Genomic DNA, 17,142 nt, shown 5'->3' on the forward strand with positions numbered 1-17,142 from the left:
CAAGTAGTGTAGAATTAGGTCTATAAATGTTTAGTGAAACGGTTGGGCTTCAGTCGTTTTTTGAAGACACACAGTGACTCAGCTCTTCAGACAGCCAAGAGTGTAAGGCTTTCATTTTGGTTTTTTGTGGCCTTTTGGATAGACTAGTGTCTCATACAGGGTGTGTCTTTACCATGTGCCCAGAATTCCAGCTCTGGATCCACCACAACCATGATCAGGACAAAGTGGCTCCTTAAATGAATGAATGAATGAATGAAATCAGACTAAAATATACTGGGGTGGTGTCATAGCAGACAGATTCAGATGAATTAGTCTCCATTCCATGTAGACGTGTAGATCTGATTCAGCTGGTTTGTGTGGACCAGAACTGGGCCTTCGCTTATTTACTCAGACATGACAGTTAAAAAAAATAAATTCTATAGCATTTTTATCTCAAACACAGAGAACGTTCAGCAGTACTAAGATTATACGCTTTCTATATAAAGAAGTAAGAGCAGGATTGCATGACTGATGAGGATGTCTACTCATTTGTCTATTTTTAATCACATGTCTTGGTTACTTATAATTTAGTTTAGTTATAATGTAAAGTTTGGCACTGTTCTGTGGTGCATTTGGACCAACACAAACCGTGTTTTGGTCGGAAAATTGGGAATCCAACCTGGCAGTTCTGTGTAGCAATTTGTTTTAAACCTTTATTAAACCTCACTTTGGCAGAATAATGAAAGAAAGCTTTTCACACACTGGCTATTTCTTCTGCGTTTTGGATATAAAACAAAGGACTGGTAATAATTATATAACACAGTAAAATAAATATAGAAATCATTTTAAAATAAAGTAAAATATAATAAAATCAACACTCCAAAATAAATTATTTCTCAACTGCCATTTATTATTATTTTTTTTCTACTGCCTTCACTTGCAGATTCTGAGAGCCAACTTCACCGCGTTCTGATTGGCCCAATTTGTTATTTCGCTCGAAGAAATGTGCACGCTGTGATTGGCTGCTGTGGATTGCCGTCATAATGAGAGGTGGATCGCGTTGGCTTCGTGTTGCCAGAGTGTTTATTTTAAACCGTTCAAAAATAAAAAGAAATCAGCATTAAAACTCATGAACAAAATTCACTATTTTTTTTGTTAGCTATGTTGACTAAGTTATTACATTTTAAAATTCTACTGAATGTCATAAAGGGGAAATTAGGTGTAATTTAACAGTGTTTGGTAAGAGATGATAGTACCAATCTGGCAACCACAGTTTAGGCTCGCCTTCTCTTTTTTCCCCCCTCTCCTGTCAGTGACACATGTAGAGCAAAAGCGCAGCCGGAGCGCTGAGTAGGACAGAAGAGCTGGAGAGGACGGACAGTGCGAGACACACAGAGACACAGAGAGAGAAAGCTGGAGAGGACGGACAGTGCGAGACACACAGAGACACAGAGAGAGAGCTGGAGAGGACGGACAGTGCGAGACACACAGAGAGCTGGAGAGGACGGACAGTGAGAGACACACAGAGACACAGAGAGAGCTTGAGAGGACGGACAGTGCGAAACGCACAGAGACACACAGAGGCGCACAGAAACATTCAGAGACGCACAGAGACACACTGAGACGCACAGAGAGCTGGAGAGGACGGACAGTGCGAGACACACAGCTTCGCGCGAAATGATCGAATCTTTCCTGGATCGCTTTTAACGACAACACGGACATTTAATCAACGTTAAAGGCAAGAACGCAAGAGTAAAAGGTGACGGCACCAGTGGAAATATAATCTGAAAACTCCATTCGGTTCTCTGTGTGCGCGCCGGAGCGCGCGCGTCGGCGTGCGTAATTTTTGCACAGAAAAGCTGACTGCACAACATTGGACTTTAATACCGGACTTTTTCTTTCCCAGGGTTCTCTGAGATTATTACTATTAGTAGTAGTATTATTATTAGTATTATTATTAGTAGTAGTATAAAACGCACACGTCGCTGTAATACTATCGGAATCTCCGCGCGCGACGGAAACATCCGCCTTTTGTATTTGAGAGAGATTAAGAAAGGTGAGTTTGGCGATTTTCAGTGGCCTCTCAGACACCATTGTCCTGACTCTCCTGACTCTGAGTAATGTAACAGGATACATTAGTGAGGATTAAACAGAAGAAGGTCACAGATGACTGCTTCATGTCCACTGATTAGAGTAAATTACACTTAACTTGGCTTTGCTCTCTAATGACACAACACAGATTATGTAAACACTTCATTCCTGTATGTGCTTGTGATTTAGTTTGAGCATATAAACATGTTAGTATTGTGTACTATTTGGTTTGAGTGGGCTGCATGTAAAGGCTAGTTTATTAATCAGATCTATATGCCTCATGTGTTTAACACAACTTTGTGCCTATAGTGAGATTACAGCTGCTTTTAGTTACATTTCCCCTCCTTTCTCCTCAAAGCCGGAAGCCGGAATGAAACTTAACTGTGGTCTGATCTGCTTTATCTTCCTCTCCTACTTCCCATTCATCTGCTCTTACATGTGATCATCATTGAGATGCTGCTAAAGGGAGCCTTCACTAATGGGCTTTAGACTGAATCTCTCTCTCTCTCTCTCTCTCTCTCTCTCTCTCTCTCTCTCTCTCTCTCTCTCTCTCTCTCTCATTACCTTTCAGTAAATAGTTGCTCTCAGACTGGAGAATGAAATCTGAGATTATAAAGTGAATGGAAATTGCGCCTATTAGTTAGAAAGGAGATGAAGGAAAAGAAGCGCGCTCGTCGGGTGCAGAACCAATGCGCAGGCGCGAAACGCTGAGCGAGCGCGATCGCCTCTGATAGGGGATTAATGGACTTTAACAAACTGTACGCCTTTGTCTGCTGCAATGTTTATTGATTCCACTCTCATTTTGTAAACAAACAAACAAAGAAACAAACAATGCCTACAGGCCTTAATAACCTCTCAGTGTTGAATTCATTCTTCAAGTGTTTAGTGAGTATCTGCACTGTTAATTTGTGTCTATATGGACTTGTATACACACTCCAGGTATTAATACAACACACTTTTGTTTTCTTGTGTACTAAAACAGAACCCAGTGTAATATGTGCACTTGTGAATGGCTCATGCAACTTTAATAACGGCCATGATCTGCTCAGGCTCCATTCGCAATAACATTCTCTTAGCCAGAGAGAAAACATTGACCCGGCATGAAGAATGGCTCAGCTCAGGGTAATGTGCTATTTAAAAGCAATTTGAGGAGCTCGACAAAAGCCATGCAGCGCCTCTTTAATTGTTCCAGCAGCACCAATGTTATCAGGCGAGCAGACATTCATCACCAAACAGCCGACCTCAGCATTTAGATAAGGATCAAGGGCAGATTAGTGCTTCAAACGAGGTTGAGATATGGACCTGCATTATGACATCCAAAAAGGTCCTTATAATCCAAATGATCCGGTTTATGGTGAAAAGTAAACTGGTGGAAATTAGGGCATAAGATAATAAGACCAGAACCTTTTTTGTTGTTGGTTTTCATTGTGACGTATTCTGAGTTATGAGTTCCTCACTACCACTAAAAAGTTTATTCCTCTAATCATCGACGGCTGATTATGGACCCTCTGCTGAGTAGCGGCACACCTGCAGTGTAAATAAAAAGCCCCCCGAGATGAGCTTTAACGTGTTTGTTTGTGTTTTAGAAAAGACCATGGTGAACCCAGGAGGCAGTGCTCAGTCCGCACCAGTTGGAGGTGGTACCATGTCGTGGAAGCGATGTGCGGGATGTGGAGGGAAGATCGCCGACCGATTCCTCCTCTACGCCATGGACAGCTACTGGCACAGCCGCTGCCTCAAATGCTCGTGCTGCCAAGCCCAGCTCGGAGAGATCGGCACCTCATGCTACACCAAAAGTGGCATGATCCTGTGCAGAAATGACTACATCAGGTCAGATCTGACTCTGTGTGTGTATACGGGTGTGGGATGTGTTGCCGTACATGTCGGGACACCCAGAACTTCGCATGGAGATGTTTGAAATGAATGCATGACGGGGTGTGTATTGTTTCGTCTGATGAAGAGTAGCAAATGTTTGCATGTAGGCAGCATATAAGATATTATATTGCAGTCTAATGGACTGAGTGCCTCTTAATGTAAGTGCGTCAAGTCTGTTTGCGAAATAACGTTTGTAATGTAACGACGAGAAGGAGTGCAGGACATTATGGGAAAAAGTCGTAAGGTGTTGGGCGTCCCAGGGAGAGCTGTGGATTTTCCATTGAAAACATGTGTCTCGGATTCTGCCACAGCGGTGCTCGTTAAACCGTTGCGGGTAAAGTCCTCTCGCTGAAAGAGGTCAAGCAATTGACATGCTGGCTGAGCCTGAGACGAAAGGGATTCTTTCTGCGGGGCTTGTTTTTCATCATAGAAAGAAGGGTACCACAGCAGCACTTTCTTTACAAGACACGAGAAAACTCAAGTGCTAGGGGGAGTTTGACGTGTGCAGGAATTTTAAAGGGGCTTTTTGTCCCGTGTTCGTGAACCAGAAGAAGACAATTTAATTAGTGAAAAAGGGCCTTTTTAAATATTTACATAAGGCCGTCTGACACTTGGAGTGAAGGCTAGGTCACTGTAGTCTCACTCACCTGGTGTTGCCTGATTTGACAGGGCAATCATTCAACAGTTTGACCTCAGCAAGGGCAAGCGAAGTGCACTTGAACTCGGAAAGTTTAGACTTTCTGATTTCTGGAAACGTTTGTAGAATTGTTTAGATTTGGAAAAGTAAGTCTTATATCTAAGTGATTATAAGGTTATTTCTATAATGAAACATCTCCTTAGCATGCAGAGTTTTTTTCTTGAAACTGAAGATCAGTTTTCTTTTTATTCCGATTTGGACGTTTCCTGCATCGCATGAGCACAAACCTCGTATTTTGATTGTTAACTTATCATCTCTGATGGCTGGTGATCTTCCAGACTGCCATTGAAAGAGAAAGACAGAGAGGGAGAGAAAGAGAGAGAGAGAGAGTGTCTTTGGCAATCTAGTCATTAGCGAGTGTTTACCTTGGCTCGTGATGTGAGTCGGATCAAGTGCAGCTTTCCTGAGAAAGGCTAGGCTGTGACGAGCAGGTGTGCACTAGGGCAAAAAAAGTGAGAGGACAAGTGCAAACGGCGAGAGCCTCCACTCTTTCCACTGCACCTGATCTGGAGGGATCGAGTGCTAGCCGACCCTGGCCTCCAGCCCTAATTAAAAAGAACAGGGAGGGGAAAAAGTGCCTGCACCTTTCTCTTTGTAATTAGTGTGCAGCTCACACAGGCCTGTGATGATCTGAGGAGAGATAAGAGGAAAGGACAAGAGAGTGGGTGAGGGAGAGAAAGAGAGAGAGAGAGAGAGAGAAAAACATCTGACAGCGAATGCACACAATTAAAAGCTTTAATTAGAGTCCCCCTCCATTTTCCTTTAGTCCTGATGGGTTTTATCTAATGAGATCTAGTCCCTGGCTCCGATCCGCTCCCAATGACGTGTCCGAAATGAACGAGAGCCGCATCGCAAACAAAACATTTAATTAACCAAATTGGCTTTTGAGAAAGAGAGAGAGAGAGAGAGAGAGAGGTAAAGGGGGGATTATTACGAAGGCCAGTCCCCTCTGGGAGGGAGGGGGATTTAAAGGGGCCTGTCTTATTTTTGTAATGGATTATTAAATTGGCCTTGCAGTGTAAATAATGGAGTTATATATCCCGACTGACTTATATTAATACCGCCTACGCAGAAACACTCAGCCAATTGATTGGGACACTGTGAGTGAAAATGCATCACATTTCCTCTAATGGGAGATGAGGTGAATGGCCTGGCATGATGGCCATCTAATTTCAGTCAGGCAGATGAAACAAACGGGCGCCATCGCTACACATTTTACCCACTCAGTCAGGAGACTGTTAAATGGAAAGTTTACTTTGGGTTTTATTTTTCATAACCTGGAACCAAAAGAGTTCATATTATCCACAACATTCAATACAGTTCATACAGGAATATGGATGGAAGGTTGTGCAAAGTTGTGCAGTTTAAAGTAATAACAAAATGACAGACTCAGTGCTTAACGATTGAAGCCAAAATGTTGGCGATTTGCAATATACACAATAACGTTAGCATTTTTCAGTTGCTCATTGAGTCAAATCGTGATCTAAACATGACGGCACTTCTTAAAGTCTGTGTCTGTGTGTCTGGATGTGAGGGTTATTTGTACAGGCAACAGAGTGTAATGTGATGGAGGGGGAATTAATTTTGCTAGTGAATAATCACATGTCCGTAAGAGCTGGATAGCGGGAGAGGGGGCACTGTCTCTTTAATTGAATAGGCCTAGGTAATTAAATGGCACTTTTCCAATAGAACGTGCTAGGTAAATCTAATAGTTGGTAATTTAATATCACTTTGAAGTTAGCCTACTCAAGCACAGTGACAGCACATGAGCATGTGAACTATTAGGCTGTGAGAGAAAAAAAACCCTGGGATCTCAGAAATTAATTAAATCGCATGCAATTTAGTGGAAACGTTTATCTTGATTTGTCATAACAGAATTAATTCAAGGACTTCAATCCACCAGGGACTGGATCTGTTACTTTGAATTAACCAAGTGTAATTTGGCTACGTTTTTTTTTCCCATCTCCCTGCCTTTCCTTTCATTTTGTTTCCGTTCCGTTCCGTTCCGTTCCGTTCCTTCCCTTCCCTTCCCTTCCCTTCCCTTCCCTTCCCTTCACTTCCCTTGCCTTCACTTCCCTTCCTGTCTTTCTCGTTTTCTCTCTCCGCTCTCAGTCCCCCCACCATCTCCTCTTCTAATGTAGCCTTGCCATTATGCAAAGCCGAGCTTAAGTATCAGCCCGATGCTTTTAAGGTTCTTTGGCTGCTAATGTTGAGAGGCATTTTTATAATGGACTGTGATGCCGAAATCATTGTTGTACTACCTTACATCACTCTGCTCAAAAGGTTTTGCCTACGAGGCCAGCATTTGCCAGATGGCCCTAAATTGCTCCACTAGGTTGTAATTCACCTCACAGCCAGCGTCCAAATTAAATCCAGTAGACATCGTTTGATAGAGTGTAGACAGCTTCAAATATTTCTCTTAGGAAAGACAGACGTGGTCGGGACAGTCTGTTTTTATCCTTCTGCTCCTCAATGGAAAATGTTAATAAATCAACATTCTGTGATGTCTTGTTGACAAGACCGTCTTTTCGTTATGTGTGATTGATCGCCAAGGAGAATAGCCTGAGGAAAAAAGAAAAAAAAAGGAGAACGAGAACAACAACTGAGGCAGAGAACGGCTTCGGGTTCGGCGAGAAGGGTGTCGCTGCAATTAAAGAGTCCCCAGGCTTTAATTATACTGACCCAGGCTTGCTTTACCTTCTTCTTACTAACACTGCAGCTCAATGGTGAGAGAGAGAGAGACCATTAGAGGCCAAGGGCAGACTGATAGCGACTTAATTGAGCACCTAACGCCTTCAGGCCCTTAAATCAAATACTATCAGGAGCCAACCCCTGGTCAAATCATTAACCCACTACATATAGCTCACACTGATAAAATAAAATCCTGCTCTCTAGGTTTTCTCAGTTTTTCCTAAAGATGTCCACACATGGGAAATTAAAAAAAAAATCAACAACAACAACAAAAACAACAAACCTGTCCAAATAGGGCAAGACTGTAAACAGCGGGATGTGTGTTGAGTGCTGAAGGGTTGAGTGTGTGAAAAAGCCTTTCTGAGCTGAAGCACTATCAGAAGATTAAGGTAGATGTCATTTGGCAGTTGAGGAGAATGGCAGCATTTAAAGATATCCCTCTGACATTTTCCACGGCTCATCCGTTCAATTTACGCCGTCGAAGGCACGCCGTTGTCACAGGACTGGAGCTAATTACTTTTGAAATTGAGTTTTGATTGAGCCTCCCCAATCGATGCCACAGCAAAATTTGTTTCTCTGCTTGCCTATGAGCAGCTATCTGAGTGCCGATATTAAAGCGACACACGTTTATTTGTCACTAAAACATGCAGCTGCAAAACATGCAAAGTGTAGGGAGATTTTCAGAAACAGGAGAGTTGTGAAATCACGCTGCTTTTCTCACATTAGCAATGCGCATACTAAGTTTATAAGGAATTCAATTACAGTCAGGTGGCAAACCGAATCAGCGCTTATGCTGCATTTTTAATATCCATCAGGTTTTTTTTCTCATTAGCTCCTCAGAGTAAGTTTGGTGAGCTTTCCAGAGTTGTCCTTTTCTGTCTCTGCACCTCTTATGCCTCGCTCTCCCTCTAAACATCCCACTTCCCCTAGCTCGTCCTTTCCACATTTTCTATCTCGCCCTCACCCTCCCTCCCTCCCTCCCTCCCACCAGAGCTTGTCAGATGCTGTGGTCTTATTTGATTGCATAGGAAAAGTGCACTGATAGAGCAAACACCAGTGAGATATGATGACAAATGGGTCCAGATCCCAGTAAATTACTTTCGGCTCAAATCGAAATTTCATTCAGTTTGTTGCTCGGCGAGATGAAGTAATCTAAATTGTGGACTCTGAAGGCAGATAGAAGAGAAGCAGGAGCAAGCATTTCATTATCAAGAGGCTGAGAGAGAGAGGGAGAGAGGGTTAGGGATGAAAGAGATGAGCGCCAGCAAATCTAAAGTGTTGACACCGTGATTGAAAAGGTTAACCCATGCACATTATATATCAAGCCGAGCTAGCCGAGGGTTTCTAATGGAAACGGAGCACGCGCCGCTCTCCTAATGGCTAAAGCACTACGTCTCCCCCTAGATGTACAATCAAATGCTCTTAGGTCCTGATTGCTTATGTTCCAGGTTATTATAGGTAGTGAAAAAAATGAGTGCTGAAGGTAATACGTAGGCGAGTGGCAGCGCTACAAGCTTTTGGAGGACACGACAGGATTTTTTCATTTGGACTGCTGGCATTACAACCATTTTACATTTTCCAATATCAGAAAAATTGAAGATGCCATTTGTTTCCTCTGTGTGTGTGTGTGTGTGTGTGTGTGTGTGTGTTGCCAGTGCTGCAGGCACAGGATTTCAATGATATAAGCCTCACTGCAGGATTTTATTATAAAAGTCAAGTGTAAACAGGCATTCAAACAGACGTCGTGCATATTATTAATTCTGCTTTATACAATCCAGAATGCTCGAATAAAGCTCAGAACAATAAGAATGGTTTACATTCTAAAATAAAGACTTTCATTTCAGAACTGTTTGTTGGCCTGTTGAACTTTTTAGGTACTTTTTCTTTCATTTGTTATTATTAGTTATGTTGAGAGGCCCTTTGTCTCTCTCTCTTTCTCTTTCTTTTTCTCTCTCTCTCTCTCTCTCTCTCTCTCTCAAAGTCTCTCTCTCTTGCTCTCACTCTCATGCTTTCTCTCTCTCTCTCTCTCTCTCTCTCTCTCTCTCTCTCTCGCTCTCTTGCTCTCTTGCTCTCTGTGTTTAAAATCAGTAGCTATTGGCCATAGTTTTCTATGATTAAATGATTTGCCATCTGTCTCTGCACTGTTACTAACTTTTTTCTGTGTGTGTGTGTGTGTGTGTGTGTGTGTGTGTGTGTGTGTGTGTGTAGGTTATTTGGGAACAGCGGGGCATGCAGTGCTTGTGGCCAGTCCATCCCAGCCAGTGAACTGGTCATGAGGGCACAGGGCAACGTGTATCACCTCAAGGTAACCCAGCTCTCAGTCTTCACCCCCTGCATGCTGCAGATTATTACATGATCCACATGAACGAACCACTGACATTTGTAATCCGCTACAGTATTCATTTCCTAGAATATATAATTAATATAATTAAAAAAAACATTTTTTTTATAATAATTATTATTCCCTCATAGAACTAATTTGTGTATTTCTACCAATTAGGAATTGTGTTTGTAAATAAATAACTTGGGCACGAATTTTACACAGCGACCTTTCTTCCCTTTCAAAGTACTTAGATGTAAATGTCATTTGTGTGTCTGTGTGAAAGTTAAAGCAATGCATTTTGGGTAACGAGAGCCTGTTTCCCCAGTGTTTCACGTGTTCTACCTGCCGGAACCGGCTTGTCCCTGGAGATCGGTTCCACTACATCAACGGCAGCTTGTTCTGCGAACATGATAGACCCACAGCGCTCATGAACGGCCACTTGAGTTCACTGCAGACGAACCCACTACTTCCTGATCAGAAGGTAAACACCGGCTATACCACAAGTCTCATAAAAACAAACCGCACAGATTGGATTATGTTATGTCACGATTCGTCCAGGAAGCAGAGGACTTGGATATTGCATTGTTTTTCTCACAGCTGACAGAAAGCATATGATATTATAGTAGGTCATTACTACTGATTGAGGGATTGAGGGACAGGAATGACAGGAATGTACACAAGCTTCGACTGATGTGAAATGTAGCCAATCAAATTCAAGGACTCAAAGCTTTCATAAGTGCAATACTAGTGTAGACAATAAGACCTGGTAATAAAAAAGTCTCAAATAAAGACAGGCGATAAAATTAGTGCTTACAAAAAATATCCATCCAGTGCAAAATAAGACATAGAGGTGACAATCGCAAGTTTTTCAAGTATTCAAATATGTACACATGGATAGAAAAATATAATTGCAGCAGCAAATGTTAAATCTGCTGCAAGGTTGTTAAAGTGACAGTGCAGATTGTCCTGCGGTTGCCTGCGGAGCGTCAGTCGGTTTTAGGTTTTACAGCAAGTTTTCCGGAAATGTCTTGAGCTGATTTATTATTTATTATTATTATCCAAGGTTTCTCGTTAAGTTTTGTACTGGAGGCAAATGTTGCTAATATGGAAAGGTAATCTGTGTTCACTGCTTATCTAAAACATTGCCTCGGATCATGTCATGTATAAAACTGTATGAGACACTTATTTCTAAAAACATAGACAGAAACGTGTCATTAAAGCAACAATTAATAATATTAATATCAGCCGTCGGGAATCCTGAATCCTTTTTTATTCTTCAACCTGTACTTTTGGAAATTTTAGAAGTCTAAAATTAATCTAGTTCCCATTTTTATATTTTTAAAATGGACTAATTTTGTCATTTTGTCAGTAGGTTTATGAACAAGCTGTTTGTTAAGGAAGGATTGTGATGAGTTAGACAACGCTTCACAGTAGTTATACGCCTTCCTCTCTTCTTAGCTATATTAGCCACATTCATGACCATGGCACAAAAGCAAAGCAACAAATTTCATCCAACAAACACATCTTGGCTGATTGATCACACTTGGCTGAACCGTTCAATTAAAGCAACTATTTAATTTTCCTACAAGTTTATTATTTAAAAGCTTTTGTCTGTAAACACTGGATAAAAATCTCATTTTATTTAATCATTTTTTATGTACTTCTACTATTTTGCAGCCATTTTTTCGTTTTTTAGGTTTTTTAGTTGAAGTTAATATTTTCATTTTTAACATGTCCTTAAGTATTATGCTGTTATATTTTTTGGCACGTTGCCTGCATCTGACATCTGGTGCTCATTAAAAAGCTATAATTTGTAATTTAATTTGAAGAAATCTCTTCACTGCGGGTCGCAAACTTTTACAACAGCTTTCTTATCATTCACATTTCTTATTAATTCTTACTGGTGTGAGTGTGAGTCTTGTTCTGGAGTCTTGATCTTCTCACACCTGTCTCCGTCCCTGTCTCTTGTCATTCGTAAGGGATTTACATTCTTAACATATGCTCACTGCATATGGACCTGAATGCTGTGTGCCAGTAAGCCCGGTAGCTTAGCATGTATATTTATCTACAGTCACTGTGAGTAACTAAACGTCTGGTTGTTATCCGGAGAGGACGACACAGGAAGCGTGACAGCAGCAGAATTGCTTTTTAAAGGGGGAAAAATGACAGCGGATCTGAAAGCACTTTAAGTCGCTCGCCGAAAGCCCCTCAGGCCCAAGGTCAGGCCTGCAAGACAAGAGCAATTCAGTCTCGGTGAAAGCTAATTTGTCACAATTAATGTCAGCTCCATAAAATGAGAGGACTGCTAACGCAAGCTCGGTGTTGCTTAAGTGAGAGAAAGGAGGGGTGATGAGGGAACGGGAGGTGATGGGGTAAGTGTGTGTGTGTGAGAGAGAGACTGAGACAAGGAAAAAGTTTTCCTACCTGATTCTGCTGCCTCCATATTTCAGACTGATTATGTATTGATGACATTGATTCATTTGCGCTTTGCCTCAAGAGCTGCGATAGATATTAAATCCTATTGACTAAAGACAAATTGTAATTTTGCACAGCGGATGGATCGTCCTTGTTTCTGATGACACAGGTTTGAATTTTTAGCACTCACCAATGCCCATCAGCAGATCCTGACTTATTGCCTTGTGGTCAGAATATCACCTGGTCTGTGCTGCATGGATGTTTTACATCCACTGATTCAATATGTATCACATTTACTATCCCAAGGCCAAAGAACAACACTTTTCTCTGTACTAGGCAAAAAGTGCTGGAAACACGGGCACAAGCGGTTTTTTTTCTTTTGTGTACTTTGGTGTCCACGTAACTGAACTACCAAAACACACGTTGTTAGTCATAGAGATTGGTATTTGTGTTGTTATGGTTACAACACAAATTAAGTTCGATCAAATCCTACAAAAAAACTTTTTTGGGTGGACAAAAAAATCATTTTGAAAAAATAGAGAAAAATACAAAAAAGTACCCTCAGAAATAAAGAAAAAAATAAAACAGAGACGAGTGCAAATTAAAAATTATTGCTGAATATTTTCCAGAGCAGTCAATATATTTCATCCTAATAGATTTTTTTCTTTCACCAAAATCCAGTTCTGAAATAAATAAAAAAATAAACCCAGTTCTGTGAACTGTCAAATCTTATTCATTCATATTTACCAAATTATTAACAGTTAATTAAAAATGTATTACTGATCAAATTAACGAATAAACCGTTAAATGATTCTTCTTATTATTTTTAATTTCTTATTCGCTGTGACCCACCAGCTGCTGACACACTTCCAGCGCCTCTACATCAGTGTCTCCTGTACCGTTTTTCCGTTATTGCAAGTATTATTTGTAATCTCACTGTAATGACCTCGGTTTTCAGTCCTTCCAGGCAGCATGCTAAGCTAGTAATAAATAAAATGAGAGATTTATGTAATTCCTGCTCTGGCCTTTGGGACAGTGTGTAACCGCAGAGTTCATCGCCGTCTGACTGTATCAGCAGCAGCTTAGTGACACATAATGAGTATCGATACGTAGACGGGGCAGACGTGTGGGTGGGTGCGAGTCTGTGTGTGTGTTTCACCTCCCAGAAAGAGAAGGAAAGGAGGCAGAACTGAGAACAAGGGCAGCCTGAGGGGGCAGAAAGCCTAGAAAAATGAGTGCAGGAAAAAGACCAGTGAGGAAGAAGAGAGTGAGATGACAAGAGACGAAGAGGGCATGAAGGAAAGAGCTCCATTAAGCTCGCTATTCCGTCAGAAGGCTTTTAAGAGCTCGTCACTTTTACAAATCAGTGCTAAGAGGGCAGCGTGTCTCAAATTGAATGCCTTTGCATTATCTAGCTTAATTTGAAATGTCTGCTTAAGCCGTTGTTCCCTCTCTCACTCCTCTCGCTCGACGGCTGCAGCGGTAAATATGAGGCCTCATTGTTTATTTATGGCGCAACATCAATTGTAGTGAAAACAGCTGAATTATTAATGCTAAAATGCAATCTGAATATTGGCTGTGCTGCTTTAATTATAGCAAGGAGAGAAGTCTTAAATACACACAGGCACCTCTCGCTGCTCACTAGAGAGAGAGAGAGAGAGAGAGAGAGAGAGAGAGAGAGAAAAGTGCGACGTGTCCAAGTATCTTCAGCAGATGCTTGAGATGAATGATGCCGTAGAGTATTGAGTTATTATGGGCTTCAGCACAGCAATAGAGTTCTAGATAGCAGAGATACAATGAAGTGTGTAAGTCTAAGCTCTTCAATACTGCACTCGTCCACTCTGAAGGAACTTTGAGCCCCAAAGTGATCGCCTCAGCTCCTAAAAATTGTGTGAACTACGGCATGAAATCTATGCAGAAGCGCTGTAACAGGAGAGTCTGAGAGTAGTCTTGAGCCTCCTCTACTTCAGTGAATATGAGGTCCCGTCTGGCCGCCAATGTTTTTATTATTTGCGATTTCATGGCGACATAATTGGCGTCGTGCATGTCGGCAGCTCAGGACATTTGATGCTCATTTATTAAGTGGGCTTCCTGGCTTCTCCCTAATCTCTTTGTTCAGGACAGACAAATTACCTTTCTCATGCTGAGGCCGAGCCCGAGGGAGCCAAACCTTCCCTGCCTTCTCCTTAATTAGCCCCCCGAAAGTGTGTGTGTGTGTGTGTGCATGTCTGTGTGTGTGTCTGTGTGGGGGGGTTGCAATTACTAATAGACTGAAACCCTCCTAGTAACTTGAGGAAGGAAGGGAGAAGAAAATTGCCCCTCGAATGTTTGAAACAAAAGAGAGAGAGAGAGAGAGAGAGAGAAGAAAGAAGTTGGGCTCGACTGTCTGTGAAAGCAGAGCGCCGTTGCTTAGACGTGCCTCTAATTGTCCCTGTTGCTCTGCTCCGCAGAAGCCGTGCACCCTGGGGGCTGTGCTGAAGCGCTGCTCAAAACCGAGACAAAAAGAGACTAACTTCATAAAACGTTCTTTCGAGTTAATGCGGAGGAAATAGGGCAGCAGATGGTTTCCAAAGCCTCGCCGATCAATAAATTAAGCGGGTGCTTTAACAGAGCTGCCAGTACAGAACACCTCCTTCATTTGACACAGAATTGTGTAGAAAGATATTTTGGAGTATAACTGACTTTTAGGATCTGCTTCTTTCCTACATATTATTTATTTATTTATTTATTTATTTATTTATTTGCATATGTGATTGTTTGTCATTACCTTTGTTCCACTTTAGCTCTAAGAATTAAGATCTTTTTGTTAAGCTTTATTTGTTCTAAGCTGTTACCAAATTACACACAAACACACACACACACACACGCACAGAGAGAGAGAGAAATATATATATAATTTTTTTGTTCAAATGGAAGGAAATATCTTAATCTTTAATCATCCAGACAGTGAAATCTTCAACACAGATATGTTCAGGATTATGTGAAATCTTTGCAAAACTCAACTAACACAAAATGTTCAGTAAGTTTGCCTCTTAAAATAAGGTGCGGCTTTAGAAAAATAAAGAAACTGTTTAGAAGTGTAACGGGATGTGATTATGAAAATGTCAGTGCTCTATACACACTAAGTTTATGTTTGTTTGGAGCTCACAATATCACTCATAACCACACTGCTTCATAATGTAACAGAGGTTACGAAAATATCCTGAATATTTCAGCCAGGCTCTCCCACACTAACACCATCATCATCATCATGAACATGTGTTTGTAAGTGTTTGTAAGTGTGTGTGAGTGTGTGTGTGAATGTGTGTGTGTGTGTGTGAGAGAGAGTGCGTGAGAGACAGAGTGCGTGAGGGAGTGCGTGGGAGTGTGTGTGCATGCGAGTGTGTTAGAGAGTGTGCGTGAGAGAGTGTGTGTGAGAGAGAGTGCATGAGAGTGAGCATGTGAGAGTGTTAGTGTGTGAGAGAGAGTGTGTGTGAGAGAGAGCGCATGAGAGTGAGCATGTGAGAGTGTTAGTGTGTGTGTGAGAGTGTGTGTGAGAGAGAGCGCATGAGAGTGAGCATGTGAGAGTGTTAGTGTGTGAGAGAGAGAGTGTGTGTGAGAGAGCGCATGAGAGTGAGCATGTGAGAGTGTTAGTGTGTGTGTGAGAGTGTGTGTGAGAGAGAGCGCATGAGAGTGAGCATGTGAGAGTGTTAGTGTGTGAGAGAGAGAGTGTGTGTGAGAGAGCGCATGAGAGTGAGCATGTGAGAGTGTTAGTGTGTGTGTGTGAGTGTGTGTGAGTGTGTGCGTGAGAGTGTGTGTGAGAGAGAGTGCATGAGAGTGAGCATGTGAGAGTGTTAGTGTGTGTGAGAGAGTGTGTTATGATTGTGAACATAGGGCCCCAAAAGAATCTGAGACCATACCATTTTGAAAATGTGAAATCTTGAAGTTAAAAGCTGAAAGCTTGCTGTTTTTTGTTTGAACTAGAGCAGTAATATGGCTGTCTGGTTGTAATTTAGCCCATCTGCTACACACTGGCCTACTTTGGAATAATGGTTGCCCTGTTCTGTGTGAGACTAATACATATTATCATCTCTCTTTCTCTCTCTCAGGTGTGTTAAAAGGGAGGAGTTGCTCAAAGCGGGATGTGTGCCTTCATTCCAGCCCTCGCTCATTGTCACTGAAGATCTCTCAGTCCTGACCTGACCGCCGCCCCACCCTCCTTTCCTATTTCCTTCCGGAGTCTCAGTACTACCCCAGCTTCCCCTTACGACATCTCACAATTCCTGTCTATACCCAGTCCCCCTCCTCCGATTGTAGGCGGATTCCCAGCGTTGCAGCACTTCCAATGGAAATTTGAGGACTCCGTGACTTATGGGAGACCGATCAGACCCTGTGGGACTCAAAGACAGTGAAAAGGAGAGAGAGAAAGAGAGAGAGGGAGGCAGAGAGAGTAAAAAGAGAACTAGATCAAGCAGAAGGACATTTTGGATAAGCGAAAGAAAGAGAAAAGGAGAGTGTCAGACAAATGAAGCTAATCAGCTGCAGCTTTTCGAATCGCAGTTCTTACGTTTGTTTGATAATTAATAGAGGCAAAACAGACTGCGTTTTTTTTTTCCTTTTTACTTCTTTTTTCCCTCTTTACTTCCTTATCTATTCTCTTTTTCTTCAACACGCTATCTCCGCGTTCTATATTTTAAATGTTGTAAAGGGAATGTGTTTCGTTTTTTCGGGTGATTCAAGAATCTAAAAGACTGGGTTCAAAGAAGTATCTGTGGCTTTTTTGTGCAAATCGAATCATGAACACTCTTGGTGTATTTGTAAAACTATCACGTATGTATGCATGTAAATGTTTTTGTCCCAACGTGGCTGCCGTACATCCTCCACGTGACCCCGCCCCTTACCGGAACCAGAAACCATGGTAACGAAGCTCATAGCTGTCCACTTGTAAATGCTGAATGAGAGAGAAATCTATTTGTGATATTTTCAGAGACATTGGCTCTAGTATGGTGTATTTAATTAATAAAAAACTTAAGATTTAAAAGTACTTCTTTTATTTGACCATATTCATTTTTTTTATTTTTTTATTTCATTT

General features: G+C 41.6%; 1 protein-coding gene across 2 annotated transcripts; it reads left to right on the forward strand.

The window, feature by feature from the left end:
* Positions 1-1,325: 1,325 nt before the first annotated feature.
* Positions 1,326-17,094, forward strand: lmo4b (LIM domain only 4b). 2 transcript variants are annotated; one of them, XM_060867784.1, is made up of 6 exons: positions 1,326-2,035; positions 3,657-3,900; positions 9,542-9,638; positions 9,982-10,137; positions 14,522-14,600; positions 16,160-17,094. In XM_060867784.1, the coding sequence occupies exons 2-6, from the start codon at positions 3,665-3,667 to the stop codon at positions 16,246-16,248; spliced, it is 657 nt and encodes a 218-aa protein (XP_060723767.1). In that variant the 5' UTR covers positions 1,326-2,035; positions 3,657-3,664; the 3' UTR covers positions 16,249-17,094. The 2 variants fall into 2 exon arrangements, with proteins under 2 accessions (XP_060723767.1, XP_060723766.1); XM_060867783.1 differs by lacking the exon at positions 14,522-14,600.
* Positions 17,095-17,142: the final 48 nt, after the last annotated feature.

The sequence above is a fragment of the Tachysurus vachellii genome, chromosome 4 (assembly GCF_030014155.1).
Source record: "Tachysurus vachellii isolate PV-2020 chromosome 4, HZAU_Pvac_v1, whole genome shotgun sequence".
Taxonomy (NCBI): Eukaryota; Metazoa; Chordata; class Actinopteri; order Siluriformes; family Bagridae; genus Tachysurus; species Tachysurus vachellii.